Genomic DNA, 19,257 nt, shown 5'->3' on the forward strand with positions numbered 1-19,257 from the left:
GGGTAGTGCTCCCTTCGGCAGCGCAGATACTAAGGGCAGGGGCGGCCCCTGACCCCTGAGGACACCCACCAAGCGCCATCCCAGGCCATCCTGCCGGGTCTCCCTGGCGTGGAGGACAGGCAGCTGACCCCCGCCCCGCATCGCCAGAGCCTCCAGGCTGCCGTCCGAGGCCCCGGCCCGTGCTCCAGCATCCCTGGGGCTCCTCTCAAAGTCTAGGTACACACCCCTGCTCCTCGCACCCACCCCTGGGGACCCGGTGACGGCCTCCTAGCTCCCCAGATTTGGGTCTCAGGGCTCCGGGGGACAGCGACAGTCAGGCCAGAGCCCAATGGTCTCTCCCTAGACTTTGCTAGAAATCCTCCCGCAGGGCCCGAGGTGGGAGGGGCTCTCCCTGCCACCCACCGCAGGCTGAGCGCGAGGCCCGGCCCCCACCCTGGTCCCAGGCTGCCCCCTGGTGGCAAGAGGTGCCGCCTGCTCACTGGCCGCCTTGGAAGCCAACGCCAATGACCTAAAACACACGTGTAACCACAACAAATTACCGTCATCCAGAATAATAACGGCGAACGCTAAACAAACAGGCTGGGCCACCTGGCACCACTCATGCTGAAACCACTTCAGGTTCACACGTGGTCATTTGTGGACTCTTCTCGCCGGCATGAGGACAAGCAACGATCGCAAGTCACAGGGCGCTGGGCAGGGCGCGGAGCTGGGGCTGACCCCAGAGCCCAGCAATCGGCTCTGCAGCCCTGCGGGGCAGTCACCCATAGAAGAGTGTTCCCGCTGCCCCGCTTGCCGTTCCGAGCAGGCCAGGTGAATAAATGACACTTACGGCCCCGTAACCAACGGCGTTGGACACATGCTCTGTATCTGTGCTGAGGCTACCTACAGCAGCCACTTGTGGCTACTGAGCACGTAAATGTGGCCGGTGAGTTAACACACCTTTAATTTTCTGAAATTTTCATGAGTCTAGGGGCACCTGGGTGGCTTAGTTCAGCGTCCAACTCTTGATTTCAGCTCAGGTCACGATCTCGCGGTCCGTGAGTTCGAGCCCCGCGTCGGGCTCTGGGCTGCCCGCTCGGAGCCTGGAGCCTGCTTCCGATTCTGTGTCTCCCTCTCTCTCTGCCCCTCCCCCTGCTCGTGCTCTGTCTCTCTGTCTCAAAAATAAATAAGAACATTAAAAAAAATTTTTTTTTACCGTGTTTTAATTTTAAATTAGTTTATACTTAATTTAGCTTCAGTCTGTGAGGGCCTCTCCTTGCTGGAAACTAGACTGGGGCCAGGGACGAGACCTCTGACAAGCCCGTCCTCCACCACAGGAAGGGAGGTAACAGAAGGGTCCCCAGGGACGACAAAGAGACAAGACCCTGGCTCCAAGGCCCACTTGACTCTGGGCAAGTTTCTCAGTGTCCCCAGGCTGTGTGAAGTGGTCACATGGTAAAACATAACGTGCAAAACGCTTTCGTGAAGTGCCACGGGACGTCAGGTGCCATTTTTACTGTCATTCTCGTGATTTTTCGGTACAAACCCTGGGGCTCGGAGAAGCAGAGCACCTGCTCAAAGTCGGGGTGTGGAAGGGACCCTCTACCCAAATTCCCTCTGTCCTTCCTTAAAACTTTAATTCTGCAAGCAGAGGGCTAGTGATGGCCCCCTACGAAGGCACTAAATACTACTGAATCACATACTTCCGAACGGTTAATTTGAAATTCACTGTATGAATTTCACCTTGAACTGGAAGACAACAACAACAAATGATAAGCTCTCCTCTCTGCTGGCTGGTAGACCAGCCTCTCTGCCCAGAGCGCCCTGATGCCCGGCGCAAGGCAGGCGGTCCCTGGGCTGGCAGCTCCCCATCCTGACTCACCCTCCCACAGGCCTGGGAGCGCAGGAACTTGGTTCTCCTCTTTTTACAGACAAAGAAACTGAGGCTCAGAGCTTGCCTGGGGGGACCAAGTTGCTGGGACACTGCTATAGACACACTGTCACACCAAGCCCTCAGCTTGGGAAGCCCACCATGGCGGACCCCTACCTCTAGTCCAGTCCTGGGCCCTGAGAGAGGGAAAGCGAGGGAAAGTGAAGGAAGCCCCTCCCCCACCCCTCTCCCCCACCGCCACCCTAGGAGGTGCTTGGAAAGTGGTCTTCTCCTTCTCTGGTCCTCAGTGCCCAGGGAGAGGGCAAGGATGCCCCAGGGGGGCCGAGGAAGGAGGCACTGAGGCCCAGCTCTCCGGGGGAAAGATTCAGGGTCCCTCCAGGAGCATAAGCAACAGAGAGCTGGGTAAGGTCGGCCTTAGCTCCCCACTCTGTGCCCCCTCACGCACTGAGTTAACAGGCCTTCCCCGAGCTGGGACCACCACCATCCCAGCCCCTCCCACCCCACACACTGCCAGCCATGGACAAGCACCCCAGGATCACAGCAGTGAGCTATGGATTTGGGGACACTGGCCAGCCTGTTTTCAGCCATCACCACCCCCCTCACCCACACCTGGAACACAGGAAGAGCTTCCGAGGTTTGCCTACTCTGAGGCTGGCCAAGGTCACCAGAAGGCAGACCTTGAATCCAGACAAGGTCCGTGCTTCCGTCTGTCCATCCATCCATCCCTCCTTTCTTCCTTCCCTCCCTCCCTCAGTGCTTATGTCGGCCTACTGTGTGTCAGGAGTTGGGGACTAAGCCCATCCAGATACACTCTGTAATGTGCTACGCTATGCCCATCTGCTGCCAGACACCCCCCGTCCCCCGGCCAGAGTAACAGTCAGGCCACCTCAGCTGGCCAGTGGAATCCTGCCTCTGTAACAGATGGAAGTCACTGGGGACCCTTCTAGTCCTGCTCTGCTGGGAGCAGGGAGGGGTACTCGGCGAGATCATGGCGGGTACAAAGGTTTAGTAAACGATGAAGGATTTTATCACTCCAAATGGGCTGGGCCGGAACATGGAACAGCACAGCCTCACAGGCTGCACCCCAGGGCCTTTGCACCTCAGCCTGGAATCCCTTCCTCCCTCCAGATACGCCAAATGGTCTGGAAACTCCCATCTGTATAGACCTCCCTCCCTTCTCTTATACCCCAAGTGACGCTTGATGAATACGGCCTTCCCTAGCCATGCTATTTTATTTATTTTGCTAACCACGCTATTTTGGACTGCGACCCACCCCACCCTACACCCTTTCCTGAACTATTTTTCTCCATAGCGCTTATCACCATTTATCATACCAAGCACACATTAGTTCCTTCTTTATTGTAGCTCCTTGTTTATTGTCCTTCTCCACCCACTGGAACAGGAGTCGGCAAGCTTTTTCTTGAAAGGGCCAGATAATAAATCATTTAGGCACTGTGGGCCTATCTTGCCTGCTGCAGGGAAAGCAGCCACAGACAACACACAAACTGTTGGGCTCTGTGCCAATAAAACTTTATTTACAAAAAACCGGAGGTACACCTAATTTGGCTAGGGTCCGCACCCTGACGTTACAGTGTGGGTTTGTGCCACCCCAAGTGCCCCCTACGCTGCACACAGAAGGCGCTCAATTATGGAGGAGAGGGATGGGCGAGGTTATGATCAGCCAGAGCCTTTCCTGAGACCCTGCTTCACAGCCAGCATTCGGCGTTCAAGAGGCTTTGCTTCATTCTGTCTCCCCACCCCCCTCAACCCTGGGAGGGGAGGATTCTTAACTCTTCTGCAGATGAAGACATTGAGGCTCTGACTCCAAATTCTACACTTTTCCACTCAGCCACACCACCCAGACGCTAGACCCTATTTGCCTGGTTTCACTCCCAGCAAAGCCTCTCCCTAACCAAAACAGAACAAATCTATCGTCCCTTTCTATTTAAAACGTTCCGGCCTCAAAAGGAGCTGTATCCCTTAAAGTGTCACCAAAGGCTATCGGAGCATCTCATCAGCATGATCAAATCAGGGTTATCACCCAGAAAAGAGCTCATGCCAGCCCAGAGCACCGACATGTGACTCAGGCGTTTCTATGACAGCAGCTGAAAATAGGGTGAGGACCCTCCAGATAAAATGACCTTCACTCCCACTGATCCCGAGACGCACAGACCTCTGTAATATCTAAGCCAGAGAGCGGGTTAATGCCCTCGCCGTATAAAAAAGAGTCTGATCATTCAGTAAGAATCCCAAGCAAATCACCGACAACAGCAAATGGCTGAATCCAGGAAGAAATTTCTCGTTAGGATTTACAAAGAAGTATCAAAAGGGGATGACGCCATTTTCGTCTTTCCAACGAGCACATTTGGGGTTTGGCTGCGGGGAGGGCGGAGGCGGGGTGGGAAGCCACCCAGGGAGGGTGAGTAGAGAGCCAGCCCATCCCCAGCTTTCAGAAAGCAAATCAGCAGAACTCTTCAAGGCCTGGAAAAGGCATGCAGACCCACTTTGGGGGTCCCTCCCAAGGAAATCACCAGATGTACCTCCTAGGATGCTCACATTTGGTCAGACTGAGCCAGAGATTCAATGCAATAATCCCCATCCAAATCCTGGCAGTTGTGTGTGCGTGTTCAGTCTCTAAATGTTACCCCCAAAGAGGAAGCAGACTCCCGAGGAGGTATCTGCACACCCGTATTCGGAGAGGCATCATTTGCGATTATTCCCACCAGCCGAAGGTAGGAGCTACCCAAGGCCCGGGTGGATAACCAGAACTCGGTCCATCCATAAAATGGAACATGATTCAGCCTTAAAAGGAGAGGAGGGGCCCCTGGCTGGTGGCTCAGCCAGTTAAGCATCCGACTCTTGGGTTTCGGCTCAGGCCACGATCTCACGGTCCATGAGTTCAAGCCCGGCATCGGGCTCTGTGTTGGCAGTGTGGAGCCTGCTTGGGATTCTCTCTCTCCCTCTCTCTCTCTGCCCCTCCCCTGCTTGGGTTCTCTCTCTCTCTCTCTCTCTCTCTCTCTCTCTCTCTCTCTCTCTCTCAAAATAAACAAATAAATAGTTTATTTAAAAAAAAAAAAAAAAGGAAACTCTGACGTGCTCCAACATGGATGAATCTTGAGGACATTATGCTCAGGGAGATCAGCCAGACACAGAAAGACAAATGCAGAGATCAAAGTAGGATCCCTCTTTTAGGAAGGTCCCTGGAGTCGCCAAGTTCATAGAGACCGAAAGTAGAAGGGTGGGTGGCAGGGGCTGCGGGGGGAGGGGCAGGGAACAGGGAATTGTTGTTTAATGGGGACAAGGTTTCGAAAATCAATTCCAGGTGGACTGTGGATCTCCACGTGAAAGGCAAAACAGGAAAGCTTCTAGAAGAACATGCCGAAAAAATACCTTCACAGCCCGAGGGCAAACAAAGGTTTCTCAAAGCCCATTTTATAAACGGCACGAACCAAAGAGATAAGAATGATGTACCGGAATTTACGTTCAAATGAGAAATGTCCATTCATCCCAGGACACCATTAGGAGGGAGAAAAGGGAAGCTACCGCATGGAAAAAGATCTGTGCCCTACGTCACCAGGGAAGGGTCTGTATCCGGAATATATAAAGAACTCCTGCAATTCAATGAGAGAAAGTCAGACAAGAGAAGGTAGAAATGGGCACCCGGAGGGTCACAGATAAGATATCCAAATGGCCAGTAAACTGATGACAAGGCACTTATTCTCTTTTCTTTCTTTTTAAGCTTTTTTTTTTTTTTAAAGTATTCTCTACACCCAACGTGGGGCTCGAACTCACAACCCTGAGATGAAGAGCTGCACACTCCTCCGTCTGAGCCAGCCAGACGCCCGGGTACTCAGCCTCTAAAACCAGGGAGGGAACGTGAATTTAAACTACCACATACGGGCCCGCCAGAGGGGCTCATGTCAACAAGGAAAGATGGACAGGATTAAATATTAATACGCGGCTGGAGGAAGCGTAAATTGGTACAACCACTCTCGAGACCGGTTGGGCACAATCTGCCAACCTCTGTGACCCAGCCGTGCCCTCGCAGGTATACATCCGAGGGCAAGGTGTGGAAACGCGCACAGCAAGTCGGCATTTCTACGCCTTCCGCGCGCAGAGTCTAACCACGATAGGAGTCAAAATCGGAAAACGACCCAAATGTACATCAACAGCCGGATAAACAAATCGTGACCTGGCCGCACCACGAACATCTCCAGCGAGGAGAAACTGCCACCACCCAGACCGGGGCCGTGGTGAATCTCACCACCTCACCCAAAAGGCAACACAGCACGTGCTTCCTTGTACTACCTGCGCGGACAGGCGACTCAAGCGACTCCAATCTCGGGTGGTTTGAGAAGGTCACCTCTTGGGAGGGGGAAGAGAGCAGGGGGACCGTTACGCAGTGGGTTCAGTTTGTGAAAAAATAATACAACTGTACGTCTATGATCTATGCCCATTTCTCCGTGCATCTTAAACCCCAATAAAAAATATCCATATGGGGCACCTGGGTGGCTCAGTGGGTGAAGTGTCCAACTCTTGATTTCGGCTCAGGTCATGTTCTCATAGTTGTGGGATGAAGGCCCATATCAGGCTCTGTGCTGAGTGTGGAGCCTGCTTGGGATTCTCTCTCTGCTCTTCCTCCGCCCCTCTCCTGCTTGTGTGTGTGTGTGTGTGTGTGTGTGTGTGTGTGTGTTCGCTTCTCTCTCTCTCTCTCTCTCTCTCTCTCTCTCTCTCTCTCTCTCTCCCAAAAAAAAAAAAAAAATCTGTAGGAAAGGAAAGGTCAGTGGGGGTGGAGAGAGGCCAATCTGAACACTAACATGATAAGTATTACATTTTAAGTAATCTTTATGAGTAATTTTTACAAACTCTCACCTTGACAAAATTTGCAAAAACTGAAGCAAATGAATAAATTAAAATGAGCCAAGAGAGGAAAAAAGGAAAGAGAAGGAAAAATTCCTACCAATGACCAAGCTCTCCCCAGCCCCTGGCTTTCTGGCAGATAGCTCAGGCCTTGCTTCTAGAGGCCCTCACTTCCCAGCTGTGTGGCCTTGGGGAGGTAACACCACCTCTCTGTGCCTTACTTTCCTCTAAAGTAAAGTGAAGGCAGCAGGAAAGGAACGAAGCCGTGACCACAGCACTCCCCTATGCTAGGGGGAAGTCCCACACGACAGATGAGCAAGGCTGAGGGACAGAGCTCCAGGCTGGGTTGGGGGGCGGGGGGGGGGGCATTCTTGGTGCTCTGCACATTCTTGGTGCTCTGGCCGGGCCACGGGACCTGTGGCCACTGCCACTGTCCCCAAGCTCCCATCAGGGCGGCAGAGACAGCGGTGAGTCGAGCTGCAGGGGTTCCTCCAAGGCAAGCAGAGAGGAGCCACCAGGCCAGATCGACCAGCTGCTGCCCTGCCCTGCCCTGCCCAGCCAGGAGGGGAGGAGACCCGCTGGGCGGCCCCAGCCTCCCCTCCCCATCCCGCCTCTCCAGCTACGGCCGCTGGGTTTTGTTCCTCCAGCTCCGCAACTCAGCCTTGTGCTAGCTACCAGGCCTCTCCCCTCCCGCTAGGAGGCAACCCTGGCTCCCCCCAGGGGGTCAGATCCCAAAGCACATCTTTTAGCTGACCCCACCCCCACCACAGAAGGACAATGGGGCTTTAACCCCCGTCCTACTCCCAGCCCCGAATACGGGACCCCTGTGGGCTGGGACTTTGCCTGGCCCCAACCAGGTGCCCAGCACACAAAGTAGGTGCTCAAGTCCAAATAAAGGGAATCCCGCAGCAGCTCGGAGGGTCAAGGCCTCAACCCTGCCAAAGACATGCAAATGCATCCACTCCAGCCTTGCCCCAGGGCTCCAGACGTTCTCAATTCTAAAGCAATTAGAGGACTTGCCCGTGGATTTTCTTTCCTCCCTAACCTAGGTCTAGGTCTAGAGGAGGAAGTAGAGAGGGAGGGAGGAGGGCCTTCTAGAACCCCTGGGCCGAAAGCTAGAAAGCCCATGAGTGGGACAGGCAGGGACCCAGGAACCAGGCCTCCCCTCCCAGGCGCAGGGGCCAGGGGAAGGAGAGTGGGCTGGATCCCAGAAGTGGTGCATAGAATCCGTCCTGCCGAATCTTTTCCCAAACGCCAGAACCCCACGACAACAACAGCAATGCAGCTTAACAGGGAGAGAAACAACAAAATACAGGAATGGAAAGGAAACAACACTCACAACATTCTGGAAGCAGGAAGCAGGGACCAAAGAAGCAGGGTGGGGAGCTGAGAGAATTGCAACTGAACCTCGGAGGTTACCGAGAAACAAGCAATTCCTGAGAGGTGCAGAACCTGGACCCAGCACCTGCAAAGGCCATGGTGCAGAGAGGAGCAGGGGAAGAATGAAGAGCTCCCCACAAGCCCTCTGTTTACTTACTAGGGGCCGATGGAGCCACTGAGGGTCTTTGGCTACATCCTCAGGGCTGGGGTGGGACCGAAATGAAAAATGGATCTCAGTAGAAACCTTCTTCCACTGTTCCAGCTGTTGGAAGGGGAACAGCCAGGCTTTAGCTCCCCTGTGGGCAGGAGACTGGAACTCCTGCCTGGGAGTCTGGCAAACTCAAAAGGGAAAGATCTATAGAGACATTCAGGAGAGTTCCACAAGGGTCAATGGGTCCCCCTAGCTTTGTTGTGCCTCCCATCTTAAATATGAAGAGACACCAGGGGCGCCTGGGTGGCGCAGTTGGTTGGGTGTCCGACTTCAGCCAGGTCACGATCTCGCGGTCCGTGAGTTCGAGCCCCGCGTCGGGCTCTGGGCTGATGGCTCGGAGCCTGGAGCCTGTTTCCGATTCTGTGTCCCCCTCTTTCTCTGCCCCTCCCCCGTTCATGCTCTGTCTCTCTGTCCCAAAAATAAATAAATGTTGAAAAAAAAAAAAGAGAGAGACACCAGAGAATCAACCACCAGACACCCATGGAAGTCTCCAATGTGAAAGACAAGCGAGAAAAAAATATACATATAGATATATATATATATACACATATACACACATTCTCCAAGTAATGAGAATTAATGTATCCATGAAACAAGAACAGGGTGGCTCAGTCACTTACGTGTCCGACTCTTTGATTTGGGTCATGATATCACGGGTTTGTGAGTTTGAGCTCCCCATCAGGCTCTGTGCAGACAGCACAGAGCCTGCTTGGGATTCTCTTCTCTCCCTCTCTGCCCCTCCCCTGCTCATGCACGCACACATGCCCACTCTCTCTCTCTCTCAAAATAAATAAGTAAACCTAAAAATAAAAAAAAGGAAGAATATCGAATTATAAGAGCTCCTAGAAATTACAAACATTACACTGAAAGGTTAGAAGACCGTTAAGAACATGTCCTAGAAAGCTGAATAAAGAGAGATGGAAAATAAAAAATAAAGTATAAAAAAAAGTAGATGATCAGTCTGGGAGATCCAGTATCTAATGAATAGGAGTACTAGAGGGAAGGGGATTACAAAATACTAATAAAATTAATATTAATTCAAAAAAATACTAATAATTCAGCCCGAAGGACCTCAGTTTCCAGATTACTATGGCCTATGGAGCACCCAACACAGGAAATGCAAAAGAATCCACAGGAAGACACATCAGATATGAAATTTCAGACCACAAGTGATGAAAAGAATAGTAACAGTATTAATAGCCATGAGGCTTACTTTGTGCCACACAATGTCCTGGGCATTTATGTACATAAGCTCATTTAGTCTTCATAGAAATGGTAAAAGGTAGGCACTATTATTCAATTCACAAAAAAGAAAGCTGAAGCATGTCCGAGACCACAGGGCTAGAGAGTGGTGAAGCATGTTTGTGCGTGAATTGTGGAGCCAACGCTCTTGATGTAGTTCTAAAACATGTTAAGCATTTGGAAAAGGATAAAAAAAAAAAAAAAAAAAAAAAGGTTCACACATGAAGATCAAGAAACAAAAGAGCATCACACTACTCAAAAGTAACACTGGAATTTGGAAGGTGATGCTACAATTCCTTCAAACACCAGGGGTAAATTATTTCCAAAATGCCTGTCAAGTATCACAGTAGAACAGAGGCATTTTCAGGCACACCAGGCCTCAAAAAAACTTGCCTTCCATGGACGCTTTCACAGAAAACTGCAGCAGGATGTGCTCTACCAAAACAAGGAAGTAAAGCACAAAAAAAAAAAGGAAAGCAAGGGAGTGAGAAAACAGGAAATCCAACACAGCAGAGAGATAAAGGGAGTCTGAAGGATTATGGCTCTAAAACGGGGCCAAGCACCAGGCAAACCAGACTAGACCAGAAAGATGGAACACTCTAGGAAAGAAATATGCAAGAAAAGAGGCAGCTAATCCAGTAGATATGACCAAATAAACAGTAGTCCAAGAGACTGGAAGACAGAGATTGTAAGAAATTCCAGCAGATTAAAGGGGGAAAAAAAGGCAATGAATAACTCCAGGAAATAAAGAAGTGAATTTTATTATACTACTTGGCTCAAATGTAGGCAATATTTACAAAGCCAAACACAAAATAATAAACCTGGCTTAAACAAGACTTTACTTCACATATATTGGGAGGATAGAGGAAAGAAACACGATGGGGGCATGATATAACAACAATAATAAATACTTACTAGAGCTTATTATATTCCAGATGCTGTTCTAAGTGTTTTACATGTATTAACTATTTAATCCTCACAATAATCTCCTGAAGCAGTCGCTATTATTTTCCCCTGTTTTATAGATGACAAACATTTTCAAGGCACAGAGAAAAGTAAAGAAACTTGCCCACGGTCTCACACTAAGAAGTAGCAGAGTCACGATTCAGACCCAGACAGTCCACACAAAATGCTCATCTTCCACAGAAGTCAACAGAGAATCGCAAAGCAGGTTATTACATAGAAATATGGATGAAAAGGCTTCAAGAAATAGCCAAAAGAGTTAACTAAAGGAATCAAGACTAGGGAGACAGGAGGCAGGGGATGGCTGGTTTTCTTCATAGTTCTTCTTCTAACACTAACTGACTTTTAAAATGATGTGTAACTTTTACTCTAACGTTTATATTTAGCATTAAGCAGAACCGCACACTCTTAGAGGGTGAACTTCACAGTGGGCAGAGTATTCCTCAATAAAACTTAAAAAAAAAAAATAAACGAGGGAAAGGATTTTAAGACGCACACACAATTAGATACTAACGCACACTCACCTGCATGAGTAGAATTTAAGGAAACTGACAGTATTCATAGGAATGGCGAAGACGCGGAAGAGGTGGAATGATATTGCCAGGAGGGTACAATGGAACATCCACTGGAGAACGCACAACTGTTGAAGCTTGAACCTCCACATACCCTGTGAGCAAACAGTCTGCTCCTAGGCACTATATCCAAACAACTGTGTACGTATGTATACCAAAAGCCATGTTCCTAACGCCACTATCCATAGCAAACCCTCAGCGTCCGTCGACAGGAGGGGATAAAGTAGTACTATTTTTCTGTATAATACTACACAGCACCAAGAAATAAATTACCGCCTCACACCGCAATACGGATAAATCTCACGTACATACGACTGAGTGAAAGCAAGCAGAAAGAAAAGAGGGCACGCCGTATGATTCCACTTATATATAGAAAGTTCAAAAATAGGCACAACGATTCTAAGGTACCAGAAATAAGAAATGATGTTGGAGGTGGGGTAGAGGGTGGTTGGGAGAGAACAAGATGGCACCCTCTGGACGCTGGCAATGCCCTGATCTCGAGCTGGTTGGTAGTTAGACGGGTGTGTTCGTGTTGTAAATATGCCATGTTCTAAACACTCAGGATTGAAGCATTTTACGGTATATCTGTTACACCAAATTAATTTTAAAAAAATTAAATTAAAAAAAAAATTTTTTTTAATTTTTTTAAATTTAAAAAAAAAAAAGAGAGATTCAACTGACGGGTTCAGGGTGGGACCCTGGAGTCCCAGAAGCCCATGGGCCATTCAGAGGGGCCTAATACACAATTCCAGAAGTCCCCTGGAGAGGACGGGACTAGAACAAGAGATTAGCTTGTTAACTTGATGACTTGTTGAGTCATCGGTTAATGATGACTATAATTCCAGCAATCACTTTTACTCGAACTTTTGCGAGGGCCATCCCTATGCTAGGCATCTGGCTGGCACTTACTTGCTCATTCGAACTTCACAACAGCCGGATGAATTCAGTGTCACTAATGGACTCATTTTATAGATGAGAAAATCAAGGCTTAGAGAAACATCCCACACCCAGTAAGTGGAGGAGCAAGATCCAAAACTCCAGCAGTCTAACCTCAGCTCCGAGGCCAACCTGCCTCCAGATAAAGCAGTTCTTTATCCGGAGATCAAAGGGTAGAATCTTCAGCTGGCTCGTGAAGGCCCAGAACGTGCAAGATTGGGAGAGCGCATGGAGAGGGTTTTTTTGTTCGCTTTCGTTAGCTCACGAAGGAAACTCGGATGCAGGTGATGGCTGCATCTGTGGGCCTGCAAAGGTGGCACAGAGCTTTGGTGTTTCCCACCTAATAGCCTGACCTCCTCCGGAGTCAGATGCCAGGCCTCCGTGGGCAGCTAGTGTGGTCAGGACCCTGACCTTGGGGGCCAAGACTGACTGCTGGCCAGGGCTCCCAGGAGCCCCTGGGGAGCCCCAAGACCTATCCGGACACCAGCTCCCATGGGTCCCCTCAAAAGCTGGGCTGGGACGTAAAGGAGGACAGGGTGGTCACAGTGACGGGGCTGGAGTCTGGGTGGAGGCCAGGGCTGACGATGACCGGGAGGGAGATAAGTCAGCTCAGACCATACTGGTCCACGCTGGAACAAAAGCACCCCAAGCTGCTCCCATCCAAATCAAGAATGCCCAATCACCGCACTCTCCCCAATCTGTTCCTCCCCATTCCTCCACAAGCAGCACCTCCCAAAAATCCAGCCAGCTTCGTCCTCCTTCTCTTCCCCTCCATGCGTCTTCCTTGTAGCCTGACCTCCACCAAAGCCCCAAACCCTGGCCGCCTCCAGCCTCCCTCCCTGGTCACTATCACCTCCCTAACAGCCTCCTTGCCACGGACTACCCACCACACAGTCTCCAGCTGGCAGCCCAGACCAATTTTGCTAAATGCTTATTTTGAAATCATTTCAAACTCGGGGGAAAGTTTGAAATAGTACAATGACCTGCCATACGACCTTCCCCAGGTCCAGCCATTGTGAACTTTCTCACCCTGTATGTAACTCGGGCTCAGCGATTTATGGGTGTCTCCCATACGTCTATAAATTTGTCTCTTCCTGAGCCATTCCTGAGAGTAAGTTGTGGCCATCATGTCCCCTGTCCCTAGATATTTCAGTGTTCTTACTTCCAAAGCACAAGGGCATTCTCTTACATAACCACGGTCCAGTTATCAGCTTCATGAAACCTAATATTGATTTGACACTATCAGCTAATCTACAGCCCATATTCCAATTTCATCAATTGCACCCATGATGTACTTTAGAGCAATTTCTTCCCCAATCCAAGATCCAATCGCGGGCCATACATCGCCTTCTGCGGTCACATTTTTTTAGTCTTTTAATCAGGAACTGTTCTCGGCCTTCCTCTGTCTTGGCACGCCATTGACATTTTTTAAGAGTCCACACCAGTTCCGGGACACCTGGGTGGCTCAGTCCTTTAAGCCTCTGACTTGGGCTCAGGTCATGATCTCGAAGCTCAAGCTCATGAGTTCGAGCCCTGCCTGGAGCTCTGTGCTGACAGCTCAGACCCTGGGGCCTGCTTCAGACTCTGTGTCTCCCTCTGTCTCTGCACCCCCCCCCCCAACTTGTTCTCATTTTCTGTGTCTGTCTCTCTCTCAAAAACAAATAAAAACATTTAAAAGAAGAAAGAAAGAAAAAGAGAGTCCAGACCAGTTCTGTAAAACGTCCCTCACTTTGAATCACCCTCTCCGTTTAAAACCTTCCACTGCCTTCTCATTCCTCAGTGTGAAATTCCAAGACCTCATTACTGGCCTTCAGGGACCTGCAGGGTCCCCCTCTCCCCTCCCCGCAGCTGCAGTCACTCTCCCCTCTCCTAGTCCCTCACTCCTGGGAGCCCCTCACTCCAGCCCAAACAGACCCTGGGCATTCTCTTTCCTTCGCAGCCTGTATCTCTATTTGAAACGATTTCCTTCGACGATCTGTGTGTGTGCGACTACTGCCTGGCCCCCACACTACAATGGGACTCCGATGAGGGCAAAGATTTGCGTCTGGCCATCGCTGGATTCCCAGAGCCAGAGCAGTGCCTGGCGCGCAAGAGACGCTTGGAAATGGCTTGCCGAGTAAATGAACAAGTGAAGAAAGGAAGTGTTTGGGTTGACAGCTAAGGAACCAGTAGGCTCGGAGAGTCAGGGAGCCCAGGAGCCCCCTGCCGCCCCCCATCCAGAGTCCAGAACCTGCCCCAGGCCTCAGAGAGGAGGAAGCACCCAGCAAATCTCCTTTATCTTTGGATCGTATCACTCCACCGGCCAGTCCCACTGATTAATCTCTTTAAATCAATCCCAGTAGGCCGACGGGCTGGATTCCAGAGATAGAGCTGATGGACCCTGGAGAAGGCCCGTGGCCCCCTATTGTCCACTGGCCAGTCCAAAGTGCATGGCCTCCTGGTCCTGATCCTTGGGTTCCACCCCCCATTCATGTATCCTGCGGGGCCCAGCCAGCCCAGGGAGTGGGGGCAGGGAGAATAAACATCCAAGTACAAAATCCTGCTAATAGGTCTTTAATTGCAGCCCGAGGAGGGCTGGGTCCAGGGCTCCCAGCCCCAGAACTGAAGAGGGGAGCCTACCAGATGCTTGTCACTTACTTGTCCATTTCACTGACTGCTGAGAACATTTAAGAGCTCACTCTGTATAACAATACTCAAGGTTACCCGCAAGGTAATGGCCAACCAAACCCCATTTTTTCTTTATTTGCCTCTTTTTCTGCACAGGAAAGAGCCAAAGCCCTCAGCCTAGACCAAGGATGCAGAAAGGCATCCCCCCCACCCCCACCCCGGGGATCCTCACTCACCACAGTGCCCTGTCAACACCTGCCTTGATGGGGTGGCCACAGCCCAGCCCTAGCCAGGGTCCCCCTCCGGCCAGGAGTTCTCCCAGAGTCTCCCAGAGGAGCAGCTCTGGTAGATTCACAGGCTCCCCTACCCACTCTGGAGAGCAGACTAGGAAGGGGTCGGAGGTAATCCGGTCTCACACTGCCTCGCTGTGTGACCCAGGGCAAATGGCTCAGCCTCTCCTGGCTTCCCAGAACAAAAACAAACAAATAAAGATAGGGCTGATAACGCTGGCCAGACCTAAGAAGCTGACAGCCAAGTAGGAGAAGCGCCTGAAAGAGAAAACTTAGCACCTGCACCCAGCAAAGAAAGAGGGGGAGGGGGGCTGGGTTGAGGAATCTGTAATCCACCCCACCCGAGCAGTGAATGGGAAACAGCTCTCTACCTCCTGGCTAATAGGATTAGCACTGGGTTGGGCTCTGGGCGTTGGCCTAGGGTCCAGGGTCTCCCTGAGGCCACTCAAGGTGGAGGCAGCGAGGGACAGCGCCAGCTTGCCCCCCACCGCAACCCTTCCTTCCCAGGTGAGCATGGCCACAGCAGCACTTTCCAAGCCTGCTTCCTATTTCCTCCATGACCTCAGCTACCAAGCATGCAGGAGGCAGACGGCTTCGAAAGCAGGAGGCTCAGAAGACAGGCCTCTGCGGCCACCTCCAGCTGGACTTCCTTGTCCTGCCGGCCGCTGTGAAGGTTCTTCGCCTATCCAGCCTCAGCCTCCCCATCTAGCTAATGGGCGTTAGTCTGCCCGCTGGGCCCTGGCACACTGCAGGCTGCCAGAGGCACCCCCTTGAGTAGTAGCTGTTTTCACTGCTTCTCATTAGGGCACATGGCTCTGTCAGGCAGGAACCAGGCTGGAGATGGGACGCCTTCTCCCTGGCTGGGGGGGGGGGGGGGGGGGACACAGAGACCAGGGAAGGCACCCCCAGCCAGGAAGACCCAGGGTCTGACTCCCAGACCGAGGGATGCCGCCACGACCCTGGGGCGAACTAAGTGAAGGGATGAATTCAAAAGAGAGGCAAACACAAAAATTACCCTGGCCTCAGGGCGGGCAAAAGGTGATGGCCACGCTGCCCTTTGTACCGCGGGCAGCCCCTAACCCCTCCCTGGGATCCTGGCACCACGGTAGAGAAAACCATAGCCCTGGTCACGGCCCCCTGGGCAGAATGCGGCCTCAGCTCCAGGGGGGACATGGGCACGAGCCCCCAAGCCAAGACCCAGTCCTCGCACCCCGGCGGGCAGGGATGCCCGGGTTCGCGGCCCCCGCGTGTGCCCCTCCCCTGCCCGGCGCCTCACAAAGGCCCTTTGTCCCTCTGAGCCCCGGGACTCCGGTTCCTGAAAAGTTCCGTAAAAAAAATCAAAGACACAGGCAAAACCGGCCAGCGCGGCCTCGGTCGAGCGGGCAGGGTCGGTGGGACAGGGCCAAGGCGGCCACTGCGGCCGGAGGAGTCCCTTCCAAGGCCGAGGGGAGAGTGGCGGCTCCCCGAGAAATCGCAAGAGTCCCAGACTACACTCCGGAGTGGGAGAGGTGGCCTTTTTTCAAGTGAAGCGTAGGACGCCAAGCAAAGCAGCTGGAGGCAGCCGGGGAGGAGGGAGCGGGTGTCCTTCGGCGGCCGGCGGCAGGTCTGGAGGTGCCCCTCGCCTCCCTTCCCACCCGGCTGGACTGCAGCGGCCGCGGCCGGCCCAGGACGAGCTTCTCCCGCCCGGGGGCCGTCCCCACCGAGCCTCAGCGGCCCCTCTCGGGAAACGGCAGAGGCCTCCGGGGCCCTCTCGGCCACCTTCTCCCGAGGTTCGATGTCAGGCCCAAGGTTTTCCCTCCGCCGCTCGTGCCCGGCCAGATCCGCTCGCACGCCGCTTCCTTCCCCGAGCTTCGGGATGGCGGCGGCCCAGTCTCTGCGCCCCACCGCGCCGCGCGCCCGCCTTCCCGCCGGAGAACAAGGGGCTCCTGGGGCCGCAGTCGCTGCCCTCCTACCGGGGTGTGAGTCCCGGGGCCGCCGCTCTCCTCCCGGGGGCCGAGAGGTGGCGAGACGGTCCCCGCCGGCCCGAGGCCGTGGTCTCCGTTCTCCCCGCAGCCTCCGACGCCGGGGCGGGACGGAAACCCCGCACGCTGCGAGTGGAGGGACTAGAACGGCCCACGGGCGCCGGGCAAGGGCGTTTGCCAAGAAAAGGATTCGAGCTCGGGGAACGGACGTCTCAAAGGGTGTGGAGCGGGCTTGTTCTTTTCTCGCCCAGGTTTTGAAAACCCCAGGCTGGCCCGGAGCAGCAGGGGCCCGGGAGTCGGAATCGCCCCCGGAGGCTCCGGTTTCGGCAGACGCATATGCTTCGGGAGGGCATGGCTCACGGGGGAAAGCAGCCGAGCCGCGCACCCTCTCCGCCGGGGCCTCGGGAATGGCCTCCGTCCCGGGCCCGGGGGTCTCCCTGCCCTGGGAGCTGAGCCTGCCCGCACCCCCGTGGACCCGCCCAGGGAAAGAGACGTGCCGCGTCCCAAGAACGCCAAGAAACAGGCCGAACAGTTTTCCCGGGCCTCCCTCCCCAAGATCCCGGGGTGGGGGGGGGGGCAGGAGGGGGCAGCCACGGCGCAAGGCACTTACCCGGGTGCGGGTGGAGATTGAGGCCAGCCATGTACTTCCCGGGCGGCAACGGGCCGGGCAAGCCAGAAGCGGGCAGGCGTCCGGCCGCAGTAGTGCCCACGCGGTGGCTGTCCATAGCCAGGCCGGACAGCAGCGGCGGCGGGGGGCCGTGCACGGACCGCGGGGGCCCGAAGTCTCGGCCATCCATCCTCCGCGGGAGTGCCGCAGCCAGCCCCCCACCCGGCCCGCGGGCCTCGCTCAGTGGGACCTAAAAGTTCGGCCTCGGCGTAGTCCCAGAGTCCTCGGGCGGCGGGGGCTCCGCGGCGTGCATGGCGGCGGCGGCCAGCGGGGTTTGCGCTCGGCTGCGGGCCCGCGGCCCGGGGCGCACGGGCGGCCGGCGGTGGGGCCCCTCCGGGCGGCCAGGCGGAGCTGCGCGAGGCGGCGCACACGGCGTCTTGGCGGGGAAAGGACACGGGCCGCGGAAGAAACAGAAGGGGGAAAAAGGAAAAGGGAAGGGGGGGAAAAGACAACAAAGTTTCAGAAAGTCGTCTTGCCGTTCGGGGTCGGGGAATGCGGATCTGGTGGCCAGAAATAAAATCGGGGGTAACCCGTCCTCCATAAAAAGTAAAAATCCACGCTCCCTGCTCCGGCGGCCGCGGTTCCCGGGGACCCGGCTCGGAAAGTGGCCGGTGGCGCGCTGCGCCCCAGCCTAAACTGGCTTGGCGGCTTACGGGTCCTCCCGAAACCGGGGAAGGCCCCTCGGCCGCGCCCGGGCGGCATAAATACAAACCTCCCGAGTGGGACTGATTCCTGGGCGTCACATGCTCCGGGGTTTCAAACCGTGAAACCTTTCCATGAGCAGTTCGAAATGTCTCCCTAAACACTGGGTCACTATCTGATCCGGAAAGTTTAATATTTAACCTTTTTGGCCCCTGGCCTGCCTTTTTGAGTCTGATTTCCCTAAATTCGCCCTGAGCCGCGAATTAGTGTTGTCTTTTGTTTTTTCGGGTTTTTTCGTTTTTTTTTCCAGGAGAGAAGATGCAAAGCTGGTTTATTATTTTTAAAGAGGCTCGTGCCTCCTCCCGCCGCCCCCCTCGGGCGACTGTGAGTCGCAGAGTCTGAGTCTGAGGACCCGAGACGTGGCATTCTCGCCCGAGCACTGGAAAGAATCCTTCAAAACAAGCTTTGGTTTCATTTTCCAGCGCCTTGGCCTGGGAATCCTGCGGCCCTAGGACGTGGCCTGGCGCGGGGGATTTGGGGGGAGGGGGGCGGTCAGAGGGTAAGCAGGGGGCTGAAGGGTCTTGCTCCTACCCTAGCTCCCCCCCCAACCCAAAAATAACCTACAAAGAAAACCTTTGCAGCGCGGGCCGACCAAGGGGCGCCTCCCCCAGCGTTGGGTAAATCCCCCTGTAGTTCCAGTTTAAAGCTGTTTGTTTAAAAGATTTGTCGTTTGCCGATTCCCATGGGGGCGGGAGGGGGTCTTGGAGCCAACCCTGCCCTCGCTCTCCGTCTGCCCGCAGCAGCTCAGATTCCTGATTCCGAGAGGCCCGGGCGTTTCCTAGAGCCACCGATCCACGCCAAAGCCACCGGCTCCCGGGTGCCCGCCCTGCGACCGGCGCCCAGCCCCCCGAACTGCAGACCCCCTCAGCCGCTGACCTCCCGGCCTCCTTCTCCAGCCTCCCTCCCCAACTTTGCTAAGGGTGCTTATTTTAACCCGGTTTTGGTTACAAACACCCTCTTCCCTCCCTCCCTCGCTCACTCCCATCAGGCTCTGGT

The 19,257-nt window shown here is 53.8% G+C and overlaps 1 protein-coding gene across 6 annotated transcripts in view; it reads right to left on the reverse strand.

The window, feature by feature from the left end:
• Positions 1 to 19,257, reverse strand: part of TNRC18 (trinucleotide repeat containing 18) — an 88,659-nt gene that overhangs the window by 66,783 nt on the left and 2,619 nt on the right. For 4 of the 6 annotated variants that reach the window (XM_045047423.1, XM_045047420.1, XM_045047421.1 and 1 more), the window contains exon 2: positions 17,503 to 17,935. The exons of the other annotated variants lie outside the window; for them this stretch is intronic. In XM_045047423.1, the coding sequence (XP_044903358.1) occupies positions 17,503 to 17,689 (187 nt within the window). In that variant the 5' untranslated portion in view covers positions 17,690 to 17,935. The remainder of the gene's footprint in view (positions 1 to 17,502; positions 17,936 to 19,257) is intronic. 6 annotated transcript variants of the gene reach the window in all.

The sequence above is a fragment of the Felis catus genome, chromosome E3 (assembly GCF_018350175.1).
Source record: "Felis catus isolate Fca126 chromosome E3, F.catus_Fca126_mat1.0, whole genome shotgun sequence".
Classification (NCBI taxonomy): domain Eukaryota; kingdom Metazoa; phylum Chordata; class Mammalia; order Carnivora; family Felidae; genus Felis; species Felis catus.